Below are 17,109 nucleotides of genomic sequence, written 5' to 3'. Positions count from 1 at the left end.
CATTTTTGACCAAGTATTGGTCAAAAACCAATACTTGGTCAAGCAGCAGCAGGCCTAGAGCAATGGCTTCCTGGCACCTGGGAGGAAGTCATGGTTGACGTGAACATTCTGCCTCAAGTGTTGTTTGCTGAGGCCGGAGCTGTACTCCTAAACACTGCACGTCTTGGAATACCCCTGCTGCCGTTCTGCAGAGCTGTGGGGACGCAGAGCCACACCTACCTAGGAGTGTGCAAACCCGGGTCTGCAAACATGTGACACACTGAGATCAGCTCTGATTACACAGCACTTTATTTCTAACTATCCAGTGAGGTGACCTGGGACACCCCTCCCCCAATCCAGTGGTGAGGGTGAGGGGAGCAGACAGGCAAGAGGGAAGCTACAGAAGAGTGACAAGTTTCCCTCCAGCTCAGACCCCAGGCCCCTCCCAAAGCAGCAAAGGCCCCAGGGACCTTGAACCAAACAGCCTACCTAAATCACAACAGAAAACTAGGGCTTCCTCCACTGTCAGAGAAGAAAAAGGCCCAGGCTTGTGAGGAGAGCCTTCAGCTTCCCCTTGGTGGAAGCAGAGGAACTCCACCACTCACCAGCCTGTGCTACCATGGCTCTCAAGCAGGGCCACAGCCACTGAGCATGGCCTGTCCCACCACCTCTGCACATGATGGTGCCTGGGTAAGGGAGCCATGGTACCTTCCAACTCTGAACCTGAGTGGACAGGTGGGAAGGCAAGATGGATTAGCAGGGTCACCAGAAGTCCTTTCCTCCCACGGGCTCTAGCTTCATGTTCCTATGTGCATTCAGCTAACAGTCTGCCTCTTGCTGCTTGGATGCCAGCAGGGAAAACAAGCTGCTATTTCTGAGGAGAATGGGGAGGACCCCATCTCCACATGGCATCTTAGAAACCTGGTGGGTGGTAGACAGCTACTGGATACTCCTGTTTGAGCCAACAGCAGCCGGCCTCTACCACACATGCATCCATAGAAAGGGAGGAGAGGTCAGGACAGGAGCTGCCTGGCCCAGAACCTACCATGGGCACATGGTCACCTCCAGGGTGGGTTTTAAGAAGGCTCTCTGCTCAGTCTCTTGGCATTCTACTGCACAGAAAGAAATCTGCATACCAAGCGCCTCAGCCTGTCAAGATGCTGGCTGTGGCTGTTTGGAGGGACCTGTGACCACAGCACTGTAGAAAGCAGGTCACTGATTCCAAGATCTGGTTCGTATACACTGCAGGGATGGACCACCAGAAGTACAGGGTATGGCCTGCTCACTGGCTAAAGTGCCAGATACCCAGGGGCACCCATGTCCCTCCATCCACTGAAGTATTACCTTCTGTGTGCCCAGCTGGCCTGTCCCTTGGCCTAGACCTGAATCTGGGGCAGCATCTTGCACCATTTGTGCCTTCACCACCGCACACAACAGGACTAGCAGGGCTGAGGAGGTGGTGGCAGCGGTTTGTTTCTCAGGTCAAACATCTGAAGAATAAAAACATCTAGCACTTTGCTCCCTGGCCAATGGCTCTGAAGGACTAGTAGTCTCCCAGGGTGCTAAGCCTACATCATCCAGCACGAGGCAGAGGCCACTACTGGTGCTCAGAGCTGGTGTAGCAACACTCTCACCAAGCTCTGGAACACTCGCTTCAGGTCTCAGAAGTAGGAGGCCAAGAATAATGTACCAGGGACAGGAGACAGGGGCCAATCTCAAAGATGGAACCTGGGTTCTGAGAAAGAGAACAACTCAGTCTGAATGCAGCCCCTTAACCCCAAAATTAAATAAGGCCACAGATCGCTCCAGTTCCAGGGCTAAGGCGAGAGACAAGGAAGGGGACTGTATCTTGGCTTTGCCAAGGATAAGTGACCTTACATACAGAAGCAAACTGCATGCTTCCAACTTCACCAACTTCTGCAGTACAGTGAGGTGACAGGGCCTTAGAGGCCTAGCTGTCCTTCCCAACATAAGAACCTGAGCACCTGATATCAGAAACACCTGCAACAAGGCCCATTGTGTCCCCATTGTGAGTCAGGGGGGACTCATATACAACTAAGCCACCCAGAGTACAAGGAGGGACTAGGGCCACATGGGTAGTTGCTGAAGGGCCATGGATGGGCAGATGAGGACATCAGGCTATAACCATTGCCTATGGTATAATCCAGCACATGCATGTGTGCGTGTTTCTATGACCCAAAGTCACTGGAATCCAGGTGACCAAAGTGGGGAGTACTGCCCCAGTGTCTTGACATGGAGGGCAGAGGACCCAAGCTCCAAAAACTGGTGAAAGACAAAGCTGGGCTCTAAACAGTAGCTGGGTGGGAGGAGCTTCACATTACAGGGGCTTGAGAAGCCACTGGGGAGACAGAGGACAAGAATGAGAGGTGAGCAAGGCAGTGGTGGCGCACGCCTTTAATCCCAGCACTTGGGAGGCAGAGGCAGGCGGATTTCTGAGTCCGAGGCCAGCCTGGTCTACAGAGTGAGTTCCAGGACAGCCAGGGCTACACAAAGAAACCCTGTCTCGAAAAAACAAACAAACAAAAAACAAAACAAAACAAAAAAACAAACAAAAAAAAGAATGAGAAGTGAGGCAGTGGGAGAGAAGAGAGGACACAGAGGTGACGCCCACTTGGGAAAGCTGCCCCCAGGCACCCTGTGCTTCCATTTTGTCTCTTCAGGAAGCACTCTAAACCCAGGGGATGGGCGAACACCTTTCCTGGAAGCCTGCAGGCTGACCCATCAGGCAGCAGTGTAAACATTTGTGTTGTGCCCACAGGAGGGCCATAGGTGTCTTTCCAAGGTAGGCTGGGAAGTGCCAGTTCCATGCCAAGATAAAAGGCCTATCAGCCTTTCTCTTAGGGAGTGCAAGACATAGAGCAGGGACTGAGGCGGCAAAGTCTCTTGGCCTTGGTACCAGGTCAGAGTGACTGCTGCTGACACCAAGGCACAGGACAATTCCGAGACAAATGGCAGATATGCTTGCCAGCAGCTGCTCCAGAGGTGTGAGGAAGGCATGGCCCAGGCATGGTGTGAGATGAGTAAGCAGCCTCCAAAGCTTTCTCTGTGGCCTGGCAGAGAAGCAGGAAGGAGGCTGGCAACTGCCGCTCTCTGTAGGCCGGAAACAGCACCGGGGCATGTCTGTCTGCTTCCGTGAGTCATGGAGGCCTATCACACTTCTGAAGCCGGCATGCTCCAAAAGCCTGAAGCTTCCTAGCTAAGACTAGCCCCTGGCCTACCATCCTGTGTTCTGAGGAGGCTGCTTGAGGCACTGTAGGCTCAGACCAACTCCTGCTCATCGTCCTCAGAGCCCGATGGTCCCTGACGGACCTCCTCATACCACTTGTTGGTGAGGCTCTTCATCTGGATGTGCCCATGGTGGAGGTCCTGGAGGGAGATATGGAAGAAGCCTGTCAGTGAGTCAGTAACAGGGTCAGGTGACAAGAGCTGCCGCGAACCGATAGGCTGGAAGTAACGGGAGGGTGGATTGACAGGTGAGGGGGTGGAGGGAGAAAATGTTAGAGGCTAGGCCTTTGGAATTCGATGGCTGGGTTCGGTGGCAGCTTTGCAGTGTGTTGCCCTGTGCATATGTGTTCCTTTCCCTGGGCCTCAGTCTCCCCAGCTGTCAAGTGAGATGACATATTTTGCTGCACAGTGCTCATGGGGTTGGAAGGTACTGTGCTATCATATGTCATACATGGTTGGGAAGAGAGGGAGAGCAGCAGGAGTCCTACCCACCCCAGGCAGAAGGATGACTCAGCATCAGAAGCCCATCCATCTTCCAAGGTGTGTAGGGAAGGAAAAACAGCAGGGCAGGGCAGGGCTGCTTCTCTTTCCTACCCCTGGCAGGGCTGAGGGGGGACAAGGGATCCCTGATGTGCCCACCTCCTGTGTTAGCCTCCGTGTGAAGAAAGGGTTCAGGTACTTGGCATCTAGCCACATGAAGCCTTTGAGGTCCTGCTGTCTGATGTAGTGAGCCTCGTACTCTTCCTCAGTGAGCTCAGACAGGTGTTCTGACTCGATGGCATTACCCTGTATGACAGAGTTGTCAGTGTCAGCAAACACCTCCCCGGGAGCCCAATCTACCTTCCTCCCAGAATGCTACCCTAACACATTCTACTCTGGTACAGGTGATCACAGGCACAGACCTTTTGGAACCCCCAAAGCCTACCCTCGGCAGGGTGGTCCAGGGACAAGTTGCAAGGCCCTGCTGGCCTGGGCCTGCAGTGCAGAGGATAGTAGAGGAGATGCCTGGCCAGTCTCTGGGGTTTGAGAAGATGACACACATTTCAGCCTCGGCTGCAATTTCTGCAACAAGCGGTCAGTGGCAGGCTGCCAAATGTGTGCATTTCACAAGTTCCCAGTGTAGCTGCTGGTCTGGGAAGCCTACTCTGAAGACCTGGAAAGACCATGCCTGTGAGGTCAGGCTCTGCCTGGAGCCCTGCTTATGCCTTTGTCTGTCTCAGTGTTGTTCTCACCTGAAGCTCCCTGCACATTCTAATTGCCTTGGCCACAATAGTGTATTTATTGTCCCACCCACCGGGCTGACTGTGGCTGTAGCCTTGGCAGGAGCGTCAGTCTACACAGGGCTCGCATCTGTTAACTCCCAGCACTGTGGAACTGGAGACAAGAAGACTGCAGGCAGCTGGAGCTGCACCAGAGTCACGCCCCGCTTAGTCTACAGAGGGACAGAGTGAGATGAGCCCCTGTCTGTCTCAAAAAGCAAAAAAAAAAAAAAAAAAAAAAAAAAAAAAAAAAAAAAAATGGGCTGGAAAGATGGCCCAGTGGTTTGGAATGCTTGCTGCTTTTCCAGAAGACCGGAGTTCAGTTCCCAGCGCCCGCCCACGTTAGGTGGCTCCTAATTGCTGACAGTTCTCCAGTTCTGGAGGATCTAATACCCTCGAATTCAGGAACACACATACACACACACCATGGCATGAACATACACAGGCACACGTGCACTTTAAAGAAGGTTGAAAATAAGGAAACTAAAACAGAAAAATAAGAGAGCACAACACCACACCAAGCAAAGTGGTTAGCTAGGAGAAGCTGGGAAGACAGACCCTGAGGCCCGAGACCAGTGGCCTGGCTCCCATCTCTCATATGGTCCTCCAATGACTGACAAAGTTACATCTCAAACAGGAAGACTAGAGGACATCAGGAGTGTAGGCAGGGCGGGGCAGGGAGGTGGATCAGGAGTCAGGGTTGATATAGCAGAGGAGGAAGAGCGGGGAGCCATGCTAGGTAGTCCCAGCCCAGAGCAGCCTGGCAGCAGGAAGTGGCTCATAGGAAGTAGAGGTGGGCAAAAGGGTACAGAAGCCTAAGCTTCCAATGTGGCCTTGAGGATTCCACCTTGCTTACAGCCCTCCCAATTCCCACAAGCCACCATCTTCTTGGTCCCTATCAAGTGTAACTGTGCTGAGGAATACCAACATTTGAAAGCTCTCGGTTCCTGACCTGGGCTTCTGGCTCAGCTCCTGGCAACAGAGACACTCTCCTGGGAGTCTGGCACAGGACCAGGCTCTACTTCAAATGTCCCGAGCTGCAGATGGCATCAGCTCTCAGTTTCTATGGTTTTAGCAGGTCACAAGGCTGGCACACACCCTACCCCAAAGAGCCCTGCTTCAGAAGCCAAGTCGTGCACCTGTTCTCAGGCCTGCACTACTGACCTTGAGATAAGCAAACACATAAGTAAGCGGCAGCCCCCAGAAGCCTGCCCCGCCCTCCCAGACAGACAGGCCACAGGGCCTCAGCTGCACTAACCATCTTCTCAGTCTTGCTGAAGTTGACGTCTTTCTTGCTCCTTCGGCGTGCCCGGGCATCCTCGATGTCCACAAGGCGGATGAGGGGCTTGGTGCTGACGCCCAGCAGCAGGATGGTAAAGAGCACGATGACGATGGTGGTGGTACCAATGAGCTGACGCTTCTCCATGGGCTCCAGGCCCAGGTGCAGGCTCAGTGCATAGGGGATGGCTCCTCGAAGACCTGGGGATGGCATATGGGGACTCAGGAAGAAGGGGAGGGGAAAGAGAAGGAAGTGGCTCCAGGTTGCCTTCAGCTCAGCATCACTAATAGTGGGACCTGTATCTGATAGGAGTGGCCCAGGATTCAAGAGTAAGAGGCAGGGTGGCCAGGCTTAAGTCTCTTGCATGTTCTTCATGGGCTGGCTCCAGGCAAGATGACAAAGGCCATGCTGTGTAGCAGGTGTATTTGGGGAACCATCATCTGTCATATGTCATCATCATGTGTCATCATAGCTATGGTGGCTGAGTCCTTCTTGAGTGCCCTAGGCCACCAGTTAAGAGCTGCCTGTCACAGGAACCTGGGTAGCAGGTGCTGCCCCTCTCCTTGGCACGCAGGTGAGGGCCAGGATAGAGCAGCAATGTCCTGCCCGGGGCCACTGAGCACACACAGAACAGGAGGGTGTGGCTCATCTAACGACTCCTTTCTGTGGAGCTTGCTGGCAATGATGAAGTGAGGGTAAGGACGGTGGGGGCCAGCAGACCTGCACTGTATACACAGCAGGAACCCCAAGCCTTCCAATGCTCCCAGAGCAGATAGGAGAGAATGGCAACACAATACCAATTTCAGGAGAAGAGTCACTGGGAACAGAGAACACAGTGGGGTGGCTCAGACAGAAGGGTGGGGGCCGGAAGCTGCAGAATCTCCCATAAGGGCCACAGGATGAGGGATCAGACACCTATGACAGGCTCATGTGTAGAGTGCCAATGAAGGGAGCAAGTATGCCAACCTACCATGCTGTTTCCCAAGGAAGGGAGCGCAAGCCAGCTAGGATGTAGGCTCCAGCTTAAGGAACTTGCTGCAGCCCACAGCACCCAGAGACAGAGAGGGGCATGAAACTGGGTTCCAGAGAAGGCTGGTGTGGAGAGCTAGATACAAAGGCAGATACAAAAAGGTCCCTCGTTCAGACCCTAGGATGACACTGTCTGCGGTCAGTGTGGAAAGTACGGCATGGGAGGCTGGGAGCCTCAGGGGACAGTATCTTCCGTATGCTGGCAACGGCAGTGAGAGGAGGGAAGCAGAAGCCCAGCAGGTGCACTAGGCTGGGCGCTAATGCTGCATCAGCTGCTGATGAGCTGACCAAGGCCAGAGCCAGCACAGCAGAAGGGCGGAAGTGGGGAAATGGGCACGGGGGAGGCACTGGGAGGGACTGCTTACATGATGATGTAACACAGCACTTGGGAGACAGAGGCAAGTTCAAACCTAGTCTACACTGTAGGTTTCAGATTAGCTAGACAGGGTCGAGGTTAGACTCAAAGTAGAACCTTCCTGCCCTATTCTCCCAAGTAGCTGGTGTTATAGTTAAACACTAGTGAACTTGGCTTACAGTTTTTACATTACGGTCTTTTTGAAGAAAAATTATGAGGTAAATTGGAGTGGACACTATAAAGGGTGATGCTATAGTCCAGTTCATATGGAAATACTTCAATAACAGTCATTGATTTAACTTTATGTTTTGAGACAGGGTCTCACTGTCTAGCTCTGGCTGCCTGGAGCTCACTGTGAAGAGCAAGCTGGCGTTGTACTCAGAGCTCTGTATCTCTCCTGGCTAATGGAACTTAGAGAGGAGGCATATGGAAAGCTAAAGATCCGAAGGGACAAAGGGCGGTGGTGGCACTCGCCTTTAGTCCCAACACTTAGGAGGCAGAGGCAGGCAGATATTGGAGTTCAAGGCCAGCCTGATTGAATTTCAGGACAGCCACACAGTTAACATAGAGAAGGGCCCACAATGCTCAGCCTCAGCTATGAGGACTCTGTAGCAGAAGGAGAAATAACCTGACTGGCATGAGGGATGCTATCAGCTGATCAAGTCCCCATCCTTAGCCCCATCCCAACAGCATGCCTCTCCACACTAACCACACCACACACACATGTCTACCAAGGGCCCTTGTTAAAGGACCACCCACTCCATGGTACTATGGTGAGGGTGCCATATGATACCACCTGTTACGAGCCTGGCTTCCCAGGGGCCTCTGCCTAAATTTAAGCCTAGGCTCAGGCCCACCCACCTTGGCTGCCACTCACCACTGAACCACATGATGAACATCATCTTGGGGGTGATTTTGTGATCTCGGAAGAAGTTCAGTAGGTAGGACAGAGGGAAGATGTTGACAGCTCTGCCGAACAGCACCAGCACCTGCCAATGTCAACGTCCCCAGTGTAGGTGGAATTCACACCATCTTCAAGCTAACACCAGGGTAGCACACCTGTCTAAGGCAGCCTTGCCCTCAGCCATAAAAGACACCACCAACACACCAGGTGGAGATTCCAGGTGTGCTGCCCTGGCCCGCTCTGCCTGGATGAAGCTTTGGAGAGAAGAGACTAGCAAGCATCACCCACTAGCAAGCTTTAGTGACACAGCCCCAAACAAAGGTGAGCATCAGGCAGTGCCTAGAGGTGAGCTAAGGGACAACCAAGAGTCAATACTGGGGGCACTGTAGAGTCAGAGGTGAGGGCAGACAGGCACCTCTGCCTCTGGTGTGGGGTCTGGCTCCTCAGATCAAGTAGGGTGGGCTGAGTGAGCTCCACTTGGGAGCACAGAGGTGGCTCAGGCCCTGGGCCTGCTTCAAGGCAAAGCCTCTGCAAAGGCTTTTTAAGCTTTAATCAACTCCAGCTCCACGCAATGGGGGAGGGGGAGGGGTGGAGCATCTGCATGTGCACAAGGCCCTGGATTAGATCCTGCAACTCAAACACCAGTGCAACTGTCAAACTTTCTATGAAAGGCCTTCCCAAGGCTTTCCCCAAAACCTGCACTCACGGGACAGACTGTGATATAGGCAGGCTGCTGCTCTAATGGGGATGGAGACAGGACACAAAAGGACCCAAGAGAATTGGGATCTCTTGCAGTTGGTCACATTTCTCTTTTCCTTTTTTGAGACAGGGGCGTTGGCCTCACAGAGGCCTGCCTGCCTCTGCCTCCTGAGGGCTGGGGTTAAAGACGTGTGCCACCACCACTCAGCTGTCCTTAAACTCTCTGATCCTCCTGCGTCCATCTCCCAAGTGCTGGGGCTATAGGTGCCACTGCCAGGCCCTGCCTACAACTACTGTTTAAAGGAAACCACACCATCCAAGGACACTGAAAATGTAAAACACTGAGAGCTTCATGTCTGAAATCTTTTAAACACAATGACATTTCAACAGAAGCAGTCTCTGTAGCTATTGACGCTGAATTGTTAAGTTACATAAATGATTCCAAACCATGTAGTTACTATTTTAAAAATAAGCCATTCAATTAAAAAAATAAGAAAAATACTTACTATGCACCAGATGACAAAGGAAATTTCAAACTTGTGAGGGAAACTAAAAATGGAGAGGCCGAGAAATGCAAACACACATGTTTCTGAAAGAAACCAAACAACAGGTCACTCATCCCAGTTCCTCTTACAATTCAGTAGTAACTTAAGCATCCCTGAAGCCACACCAACAGCCACACTGTGTCAGACTTTGTACTTAGTCTTTTGGGGTGGGGGTGGGGGAATGGATGGGTCTCACTAGGGTCTCGCTGTTTGGCCAAGGCTGGCCTTGAATGCAGCGTGAGTGAGGGGATTGCTGGTGTGAGCCACCACAGGTGGCTTGCTTTCTTACTATCACATAGGCAATGGTCTTTGCTACTGAGAATTCCACAACATAATGAGTTAACTGTCAGATACTATAAGCAAATAACCAAACTCCACCCATGCATTTACTGAACACTCATCAGTCAGGATCCCATGGGGCAACAAAGTGGCAGAAATTGTGAGCCTGTGACTGTGGTGTCATATGACAGATGAGAAAGGCACTTTAGCTAACTCCCTCCTGGTAGGTTTGAGAGGAAGCTAACTCTCAGAGCTTGCAGGGAGGGCCCATGCTCAGGCTTGGCTGCACTAGGTGTGCAAGCAATCACTGGTATGTGCTGAAAACAGCACCTCCCAAGTTTCTGGGTTCCTGCCATGAACAGTGGCATACACCTTTAATCACAACACTTGGAAGGCAGCATCTGCATGTTTGTGAGTTCGAGGCCAGCCTGGTCTACGGATCAAGTCCAGGACAGCCAGGACTATACAGAGGAACTTTGTCTCAATAAACAAACAAACAAGCAAAAACAAAAGAAACTAGAAAAGAATGAAAACAAAAAACAACTTTCCAGGTTAAAATATGCACCCCCCAAAAAAAGAGCCCAGCCCCTAAGGAGAAAGGGACTGAGTTTTAAGATGTGAACATAGCTGCTAAGGCTGCTTAACATGTCAGTAGTGTTGTAGTGGCTCACTCATCCTCCCCTCTCCAGATGCCTTCTTCTTCTTCTATTTATTTCATGTATGTGAGTACACTGTAGGTGTCTTCAGACACACCAGAAGAGGACATTAGATCCCATTACAGATGGCTGTGTAATGTGGTTGGTGGGAACTGAACTCAGGACCTTTGGAAGAGTAGTCAGTGCTCTTAACCGCTAAGCGGTCTCTCCAGCCCCTGAGATGCCTTCTTTTTTTGTTTTGTTTTGTTTTTTTGAAACAGGGTTTCTCTGTATAGCTTTGGTTGTCCTGGAACTCACTCTGTAGACCAGGCTGGCCTCGAACTCAGAGATCTACCTGCTTCTGCCTCCCAAGTGCTGGGATTAAAGGCGTGCGCCACCACTGTCCAGCTTCTGAGATGCCTTCTTATTTGACACTGTCTGATCCTCCAAGCCAGAGCACCTAGGCCTACTTCACCTTCCCTGGCAGCAAGAATATGTGGTTAACTTACCAACCTGTTAAGGTGGCCATATAAGCTGCTTCTGGCAATGCAAGCTACATTAGAACAGCCTAGTGCACTGGCTAAACTTCTTTTGGCGGAGCTGGTCAGGAGAAAGCACATGCCTGATGAATTCCCATGGAGGCTGTGACAGAGCTTCAGGAGATGGCATGCATGTGCCAGCAATAAAGCAATAAAGGAAGGGTGCAGAAAAGAAGCTGAGGAGTGTGCTGTTCTCTGTTCCCTGCCCTGTGATGGTCAGGTCAAGTCAAAACCTTTGGCTGAGGCTTTCTGGTAAGAACCATGGGTCAAATGACTACCAGACACTAGAGGGCTGTCTCGCAGCTTGAGCTCCCTGGCCTCTCCTTACCTAGCCTCCCACAGCTCGCCTGCCATCCTGGCTCCAAAGTCAAACAGGGTCCCTCAACACCAGTGGATGCTGATGGTGCAACTGAGGCCTAGCCCTAGGATATAGTGACTGAGTGAGTGAGAGAGAGAGACAGAGAGAAGAAATGGCTAAAGGTGGCACCTTCATTTCAGGTATGAACAGGAGTGGGGTCATGGAAAGATGGGGGAGGAAGCTCCAACTGTTTGCTACTTAACAGAAAGACCTCATGTTCAGTCTAGGGGAACTCGGCTCTGGAATTCCCTCCGTGCTAGGATACCCTCCCTTACAGACTCACAGCGCCCCTATCTGGAAAGCCTCAGGCTCACAAAGATCTTGAAACTTTACCCTGAGAGTCCAGGACTTAAGGGCGGGTCATCCACCCATCCTCAGCATTGTTTCCTAGGAGCATGTGCGAACGTCTCCACACACACACACACACACACACACACACACACACACACACACACACACGTCTGGAATGTTCAACAGCAGCACTACTGACCATATCTACAGCCATCAGACGTCCATCTCTTAGGTGTTTCATGTCTTTTATGGAATCACAAAGCCAGAGGAGCCGGCCCTGGAACCGGCCCGAGGGAGCACAGGAATGGCCTGGGCTCGGAGGGATTCTGTGCCCTGCTGCCAGGGAGAAATCCTAGCCTACACCCAGGTAGGGCAGGAATCCCAGTTTGTGAGGCTACTCACCACACAGGAAGGCCACAGTCCGGAGGGTCTGCTGCATGAGGATCTGGGTGACGGGGGAGAGGTTATGGTGTGTATAGTGTGACATCACGATGCCAGAAAACAGGATCGCCATGATGCCTGGAGAGAGAGAGAGGCAGAAGGCAGGTATGACACAGAACACAGGGACAGATGTGAAAAATCAAACAACACTCGTCCCCAAATTCCCCAAACTCCAAATATATGAGGGCTTTTAGAAATGGAAGGGGCTGGAAAGATGATTCAGAACACTGGCTGCTCTTCCAGAGGAAATGTTGGTTCCCAGCACCTATAACTAAATTCCAGAGGATTCTATATCCTCTTCTGGCGTCCATGAGTGCCAGGTATGCAGTATATAAGACATATATTCAGGCAAAACACCCACACACGTAAAAAGGAAAGAAAAGAGTATAGAAAGAGAGGCAGATGCAGCTTCAGTTGCCTAGTGAGCAAGGAGCCCTGCATCCCTCCTTTTAAGAACATAAGCCAGATATGATAGCCATGAGCCAGATGACACACACTTGTAATCCCAGATGTCAGAAGATCAGAATTTGGCTAAACAGCAAGTTTGAGGCCAGCCTGGGCTACATGAAACTCTGCCTGAAAAATGAGGAGACAAAGAAAGTGAGGAAGAAGGGTAGAGAGGGAAGGGAGAGATGAGGGCAGGGGAGGGAGGGGGAGAGGAGTGACTGGGAGTGGAGGCAGATACAGTCCTGAGACCTTGCAGAAGCTACAGAGAAATGGCCAGGTGGCTTCTCTCAGCTGTAGTTGGTGTAGTCCCTACTCCTGCAACAGTCAGAGGAATGGTAGATAAGCTGTCTGCACAGGCTCAATGGCTGTAGCATCGCTGCACATTTTCCCTTTGCTTCAATTCTAAGATGAGAAGCTGGCACTGTATCCACAGGTGAAAAGCCTCTAACCCTGGGTTAGAGGGTAGGGCCATCTGATGGACCTTAAAATACTCCCATTTTAATTTCCCCATAGTCACCAATTACTATTCTCAGACACAGAGTGATCTGTTACCCAGGAAGATAACTGACTGCTTTTTCCAGGCTCATCTGGCCGTGCTCCCTGAGGACTGCTTCCCTATCTATGCCTGGCATGCTCCCCTTGCCTCTTTGAGGCTCTACACGAGTTCTTTTATCAGAGCTGCATACAGGCAGAAGGAAGCTGACGTTTTTAAAAGCTACTGAACAAGATGCCAACATACATAAACTGAAAATCAAACTTTGTAAGCCAAGTTTTAATTCACTTCCATCATTTCGGATTAATAGTTTAATTGGCTAACTGCACCTGTACAAAGGGAGTGCCACACACTAGCCTCTGAGCTGATCACCCACAAGGCACTGCAAAACAGGCCACCTGCTCTTTGAAATCCCCACAGGGCCCTGCTGTGTACATAACAGAAGGACTGGAATGTTCTACCCCCAACCTCCCAGGAAGGAGCACTTTCCTTTACTCTTCCATCTTGCCTACAAAAGGGGACAAGAAGATACTCCGGAGAAGATGGGCAAAGGGAAGGGGTGGGTCTTGCTTTCTACCTTCCCTGCTATGCTGGACAAACAACCCCAGCACTCCCCAGCTTCCCCTGCTCTTTCTTAGGGATAGCTGGCCCTCCTGATCCTGTTGCAAAACAAGGCCCTACAGCCATCAAAAGATGCCCCCAGGAGGCTGGAAGGGTGGCTCCACAGTTAAGAGTACTTGTTACTCTTGTAAAGAACCTGGCTTTGTGTTAAGGGACAGCTGACTCCATTTTTTTTTTTTAAACAATGTTAGGCTTTAATTATGTCTGTAGCTAGAGGTCATCTTGTTTGTGTGGTTGTTGTTCCTTCTCAGTAATCTTGTGAATTACACATTGTAGACTGTTTTCGTTTTATGGTCATAACTAATCATAAAATGTGTATGGTATGTTAACTGTCTCACCATAAACCCATGACCTGTACCTTTTCCACGACTGTAAAAATAACTGAAAAATCCTCCTTTCTTAGCTCCTGGTTTTTGACACGGTAACATTTGAGTCCAAGCATCGACATGGTAGCTAACAACCATACATAACTCCCAGGCACTCATGTGGTGCACAATCATACACAAACATAAGTCTAACCAGGCATGGTGGCAAGCACCTTTAGTCCCAGCACTTGGGAGACAGAGGTAGTGAATCTGTGATGAGTTTCAGGACAGTCAGAGCTACAGAATACAGACCTGTTCTCAAAACACAAAACAAACAAACAAACAAACAAATCTAAAAAAAAAAGAAAAAAATTACAAAAAAGCGACAGCAGACAAGGGTGCAGCTTTGGTAAGACATGTTCTGCATGTTCAAGGCCCTGGCCTGAGGCCCAGCACTATATAGCAGCTACCAGCAAGAAGCACACATGGCCTAGGAGGGAGGGTGGAGTAGGAAGCAGTCTGGTCCTCCAGTGCTCACACGCAGGGCTGGCTTAGACGATGCAGTGTTAACCAGAGAGGATCGCAAGCTACAGTGCTACCACCAGGCAGACCATCACTGCAGCCACACTACAAACAGAGATGCTGCTACAATAGGCAGGAGGGGCTGTAAATACTTGTTCCTGAGACCAAAGGCTCAAGAGGCAACTGAGCCTGACACTCAGGTGTGGAAATTCCTGGGGTCTGTCCCAGGACAGAGCTGCTCAAATTCAGCAGGGGGCAGTGTGGCCAAAGGGTTCTAGATGGTCACGGGGCACTGCCCAGAGGGTAAGAACACCAAGAACACTTGGTATACCAGTGGCCACCATGACTGACGCACTGCTCTTCGTTAGGCCACTGCACTCCTGATGGGAAGGTCCAGCTTCACTTCGGAGATGATGGGAACCTGTTTCTTATCGAACACTTCTGAACTTCTGAGCGTGCCCAATATAAATGGTTCCATTCCGTGTGCATAAGCGTCTGACAACCTGCTTACTTGTGCACTTGACTATGATGCTAGAAATGACCCAGAGGCACTTCACCATGGGCCAAGGAAAGGATGGGCCCTCGGCCAGCTCTGGGGCTACAGGAAAGTCCAGATGAGCACTCCAAGGTGCTCCACAGGAGTCTGCCTCCACACACAGGCCACCAGCCCACTCAGGCGACCTCACCTACTCTAACCACCTCCTGTACACAAGGACATTAAAGGAGAGAACTGTGCTACTGGAGCTCACTATTGGAAGGACACATGGGTTAGCCAAACAAAACATTCTTTTTTTTTTTTTTTTTTTTTGGTTTTTCAAGACAGGGTTTCTCTGTGTAGCCCTGGCTGTCCTGGCCCTCACTCTGTAGACCAGGCTGGCCTCGAACTCAGAAATCCGCCTGCCTCTGCCTCCCAAGTGCTGGCAAAAAATTCTTGACATTTAAAAAAAATTGTTTTTAATTTTATATGCCCATGATCTACTGGAAAAGCAGACAGAACTGGTCTGGTCTTTGTGTGTGTGTGTATTCTTTTTGTTTTCTGATTTTCTTTATTCTTTTCTTCTTTAAAAAAAAAGATTGATTTATTTATTTTATACATATGAGTACACCACCACTGCTCTCTTCAGACACACCAGAAGAGGGCATCAGATCTCATTACAGATGGTTATGAGCCACCATGTGGCTGCTGGGAATTGAACTCAGAACCTCTGGAAGACCAGTCAGTGCTCTTAACAGCTGAGCCATCTCACCAGCCCCTCTTTCTGATTTTCAAGACAGGGTTTTTCTATGTAGCCCCGGCTGTCCTGGAACTCACATAGATTGTCCTGCATGTGCCTCCCAAATGCTGGGATTAAAGACATGGTCCCTACTCACCCCCTACAGAACTGATCACTGTCAAATACTCAGCAGTTTCTAATGAAGTAAAACTGGCATATCACCTAACCTAGCAACCTCACTCCTAACTAGTCACCCCACATAAAGAAAACATTTCACAGGCCAAAAGTAGAAAAGCCTCATCAGCCCTGGGGTAGAGAGACTGGGACAGGGACGGTGAGGTGGCAGTGCTTCACATGACTTCATCTAGTGACATCTGGAAAGAACCACTAATAATGTAGCCCATGGTGACCAAAGAAGACACAGTATGGGGCAAGGTCCCTCTACATCCAGTCAGGAGCATATGACTACACACACCTGTCAAAACTCACCAGAACCCCCACACAGATGATGGTATTGTAAGGATGTCAGCCCCACTGCAGTTTAAAGAAGCCTCCCCATAGCAGAGCCCAGCCTGGGTGGTGCTTCTCTTCCTCAACAGGTCTCTACACAGCCCTTACCTAAGGGTGAGGACCTGCGGTCAAGAGCCCTCCCCATTCAGCTGTACCTGCATCTGCAGACAAAGCATAAGGCTTGCTCTGGTTCTGCAGAGAGCCTCCACATCCAGGCTGGTGTCCTCATAACCTGGCCAACAGCAGCTCAGGACCCAGATCACTCGAGGCAAAAACTGACAGAAAGGGGCTGCTGACTGAGTCCAAAGCATGAAAGATCCTAGCCAGTGCTTGGTGGACAGCTTCTCCTCCTACAGCTGGGACCACCTCTTCTACAACATCCAAGGGTATCTGCAGCTGGGAGCTCAGGAAGCCAGTGTTTGAATCTCACAACCTCTCTACCTGCCTGACAACTTTGAATAAGGAGTCAGCTGGGTGCCCAGTTCAGGTCATTAATCTTGGTGGCAAATGCCTCCACTTGTTAAACCACCTTAGGAGTGCGATTTTGTTTCTAAGGCAAAAGCCCAGGGTAACCTTGAATGTGTTATGTAGTGATGAGCTTGAACTCCTGACCTGCCCGCACCTCAACTCCTTAGGCCCCACTGGGTTTTCTTGTGGTGAAACAGGGGCATCACAGCACTTCTGTCTCTGCCAAGAGAAAGCAACTCACATGACAACTCATGTTGTCAACTCTTGAGCCATGACCATGGCATGCTGGGTACTGCCTCTTACCTGAGAGTGAGATTCCTTCTGCCAGCCCATATGGCAGGTAAGCAAAAATGATCATCATGCCGAACTCCAGGGAAGGCGTTTTCCTCAGGTCAATGTGCTTCAGCACATGGCACAGCAGTCAAGGAGGAAGGACAAAGGGCACTGGAGAAGCATGTGGCAAGGCAATGAGAGGAGTGCCACAAAAGATGCTGACTGGGGCGTGGTTACAGTAGGAAATTTCTCAGTAAGAGTTCTCTTCTTTTAGAAACCAGAATCTGACAAGTCATTTAAAAATGCTGACTTATAGACCGGGGATGCCGACACAGGTGTCTACTGCCTGCTCTCAGGGTCTCACCACCCTGCTGAATGGCCTGTCTTTCCTGCCCCTTCAGAAAACCACACTCATGCC

General features: G+C 50.7%; 1 protein-coding gene across 4 annotated transcripts in view; it reads right to left on the bottom strand.

Moving 5' to 3' along the window:
• Window positions 1-270: 270 nt before the first annotated feature.
• The window catches only part of Slc9a8 (solute carrier family 9 member A8), a 54,606-nt gene continuing 37,767 nt past the window's right edge, over window positions 271-17,109 (bottom strand). For 2 of the 4 annotated variants that reach the window (XM_034494847.2, XM_076930270.1), the window contains exons 10-16: window positions 16,722-16,827; window positions 11,800-11,916; window positions 9,257-9,339; window positions 8,025-8,136; window positions 5,743-5,963; window positions 3,865-4,011; window positions 271-3,366 (exon numbers count right to left, since the gene is read on the bottom strand). In XM_034494847.2, coding sequence (XP_034350738.1) covers window positions 3,259-3,366; window positions 3,865-4,011; window positions 5,743-5,963; window positions 8,025-8,136; window positions 9,257-9,339; window positions 11,800-11,916; window positions 16,722-16,827 — 894 coding nt within the window. In that variant the 3' untranslated portion in view covers window positions 271-3,258. Of the gene's footprint in view, window positions 3,367-3,864; window positions 4,012-5,436; window positions 5,584-5,742; window positions 5,964-8,024; window positions 8,137-9,256; window positions 9,340-11,799; window positions 11,917-16,721; window positions 16,828-17,109 lie in introns of those variants that run through there. The other 2 variants (XR_004606151.2, XM_034494848.2) reach the window with 2 other exon arrangements.

Source organism: Arvicanthis niloticus, chromosome 2 (genome assembly GCF_011762505.2).
Source record: "Arvicanthis niloticus isolate mArvNil1 chromosome 2, mArvNil1.pat.X, whole genome shotgun sequence".
In the NCBI taxonomy this organism is placed as follows: Eukaryota; Metazoa; Chordata; class Mammalia; order Rodentia; family Muridae; genus Arvicanthis; species Arvicanthis niloticus.
The sequence above is the reverse complement of the archived record's forward strand: the minus strand, read 5'-3'. Positions and strand labels throughout refer to the sequence as shown.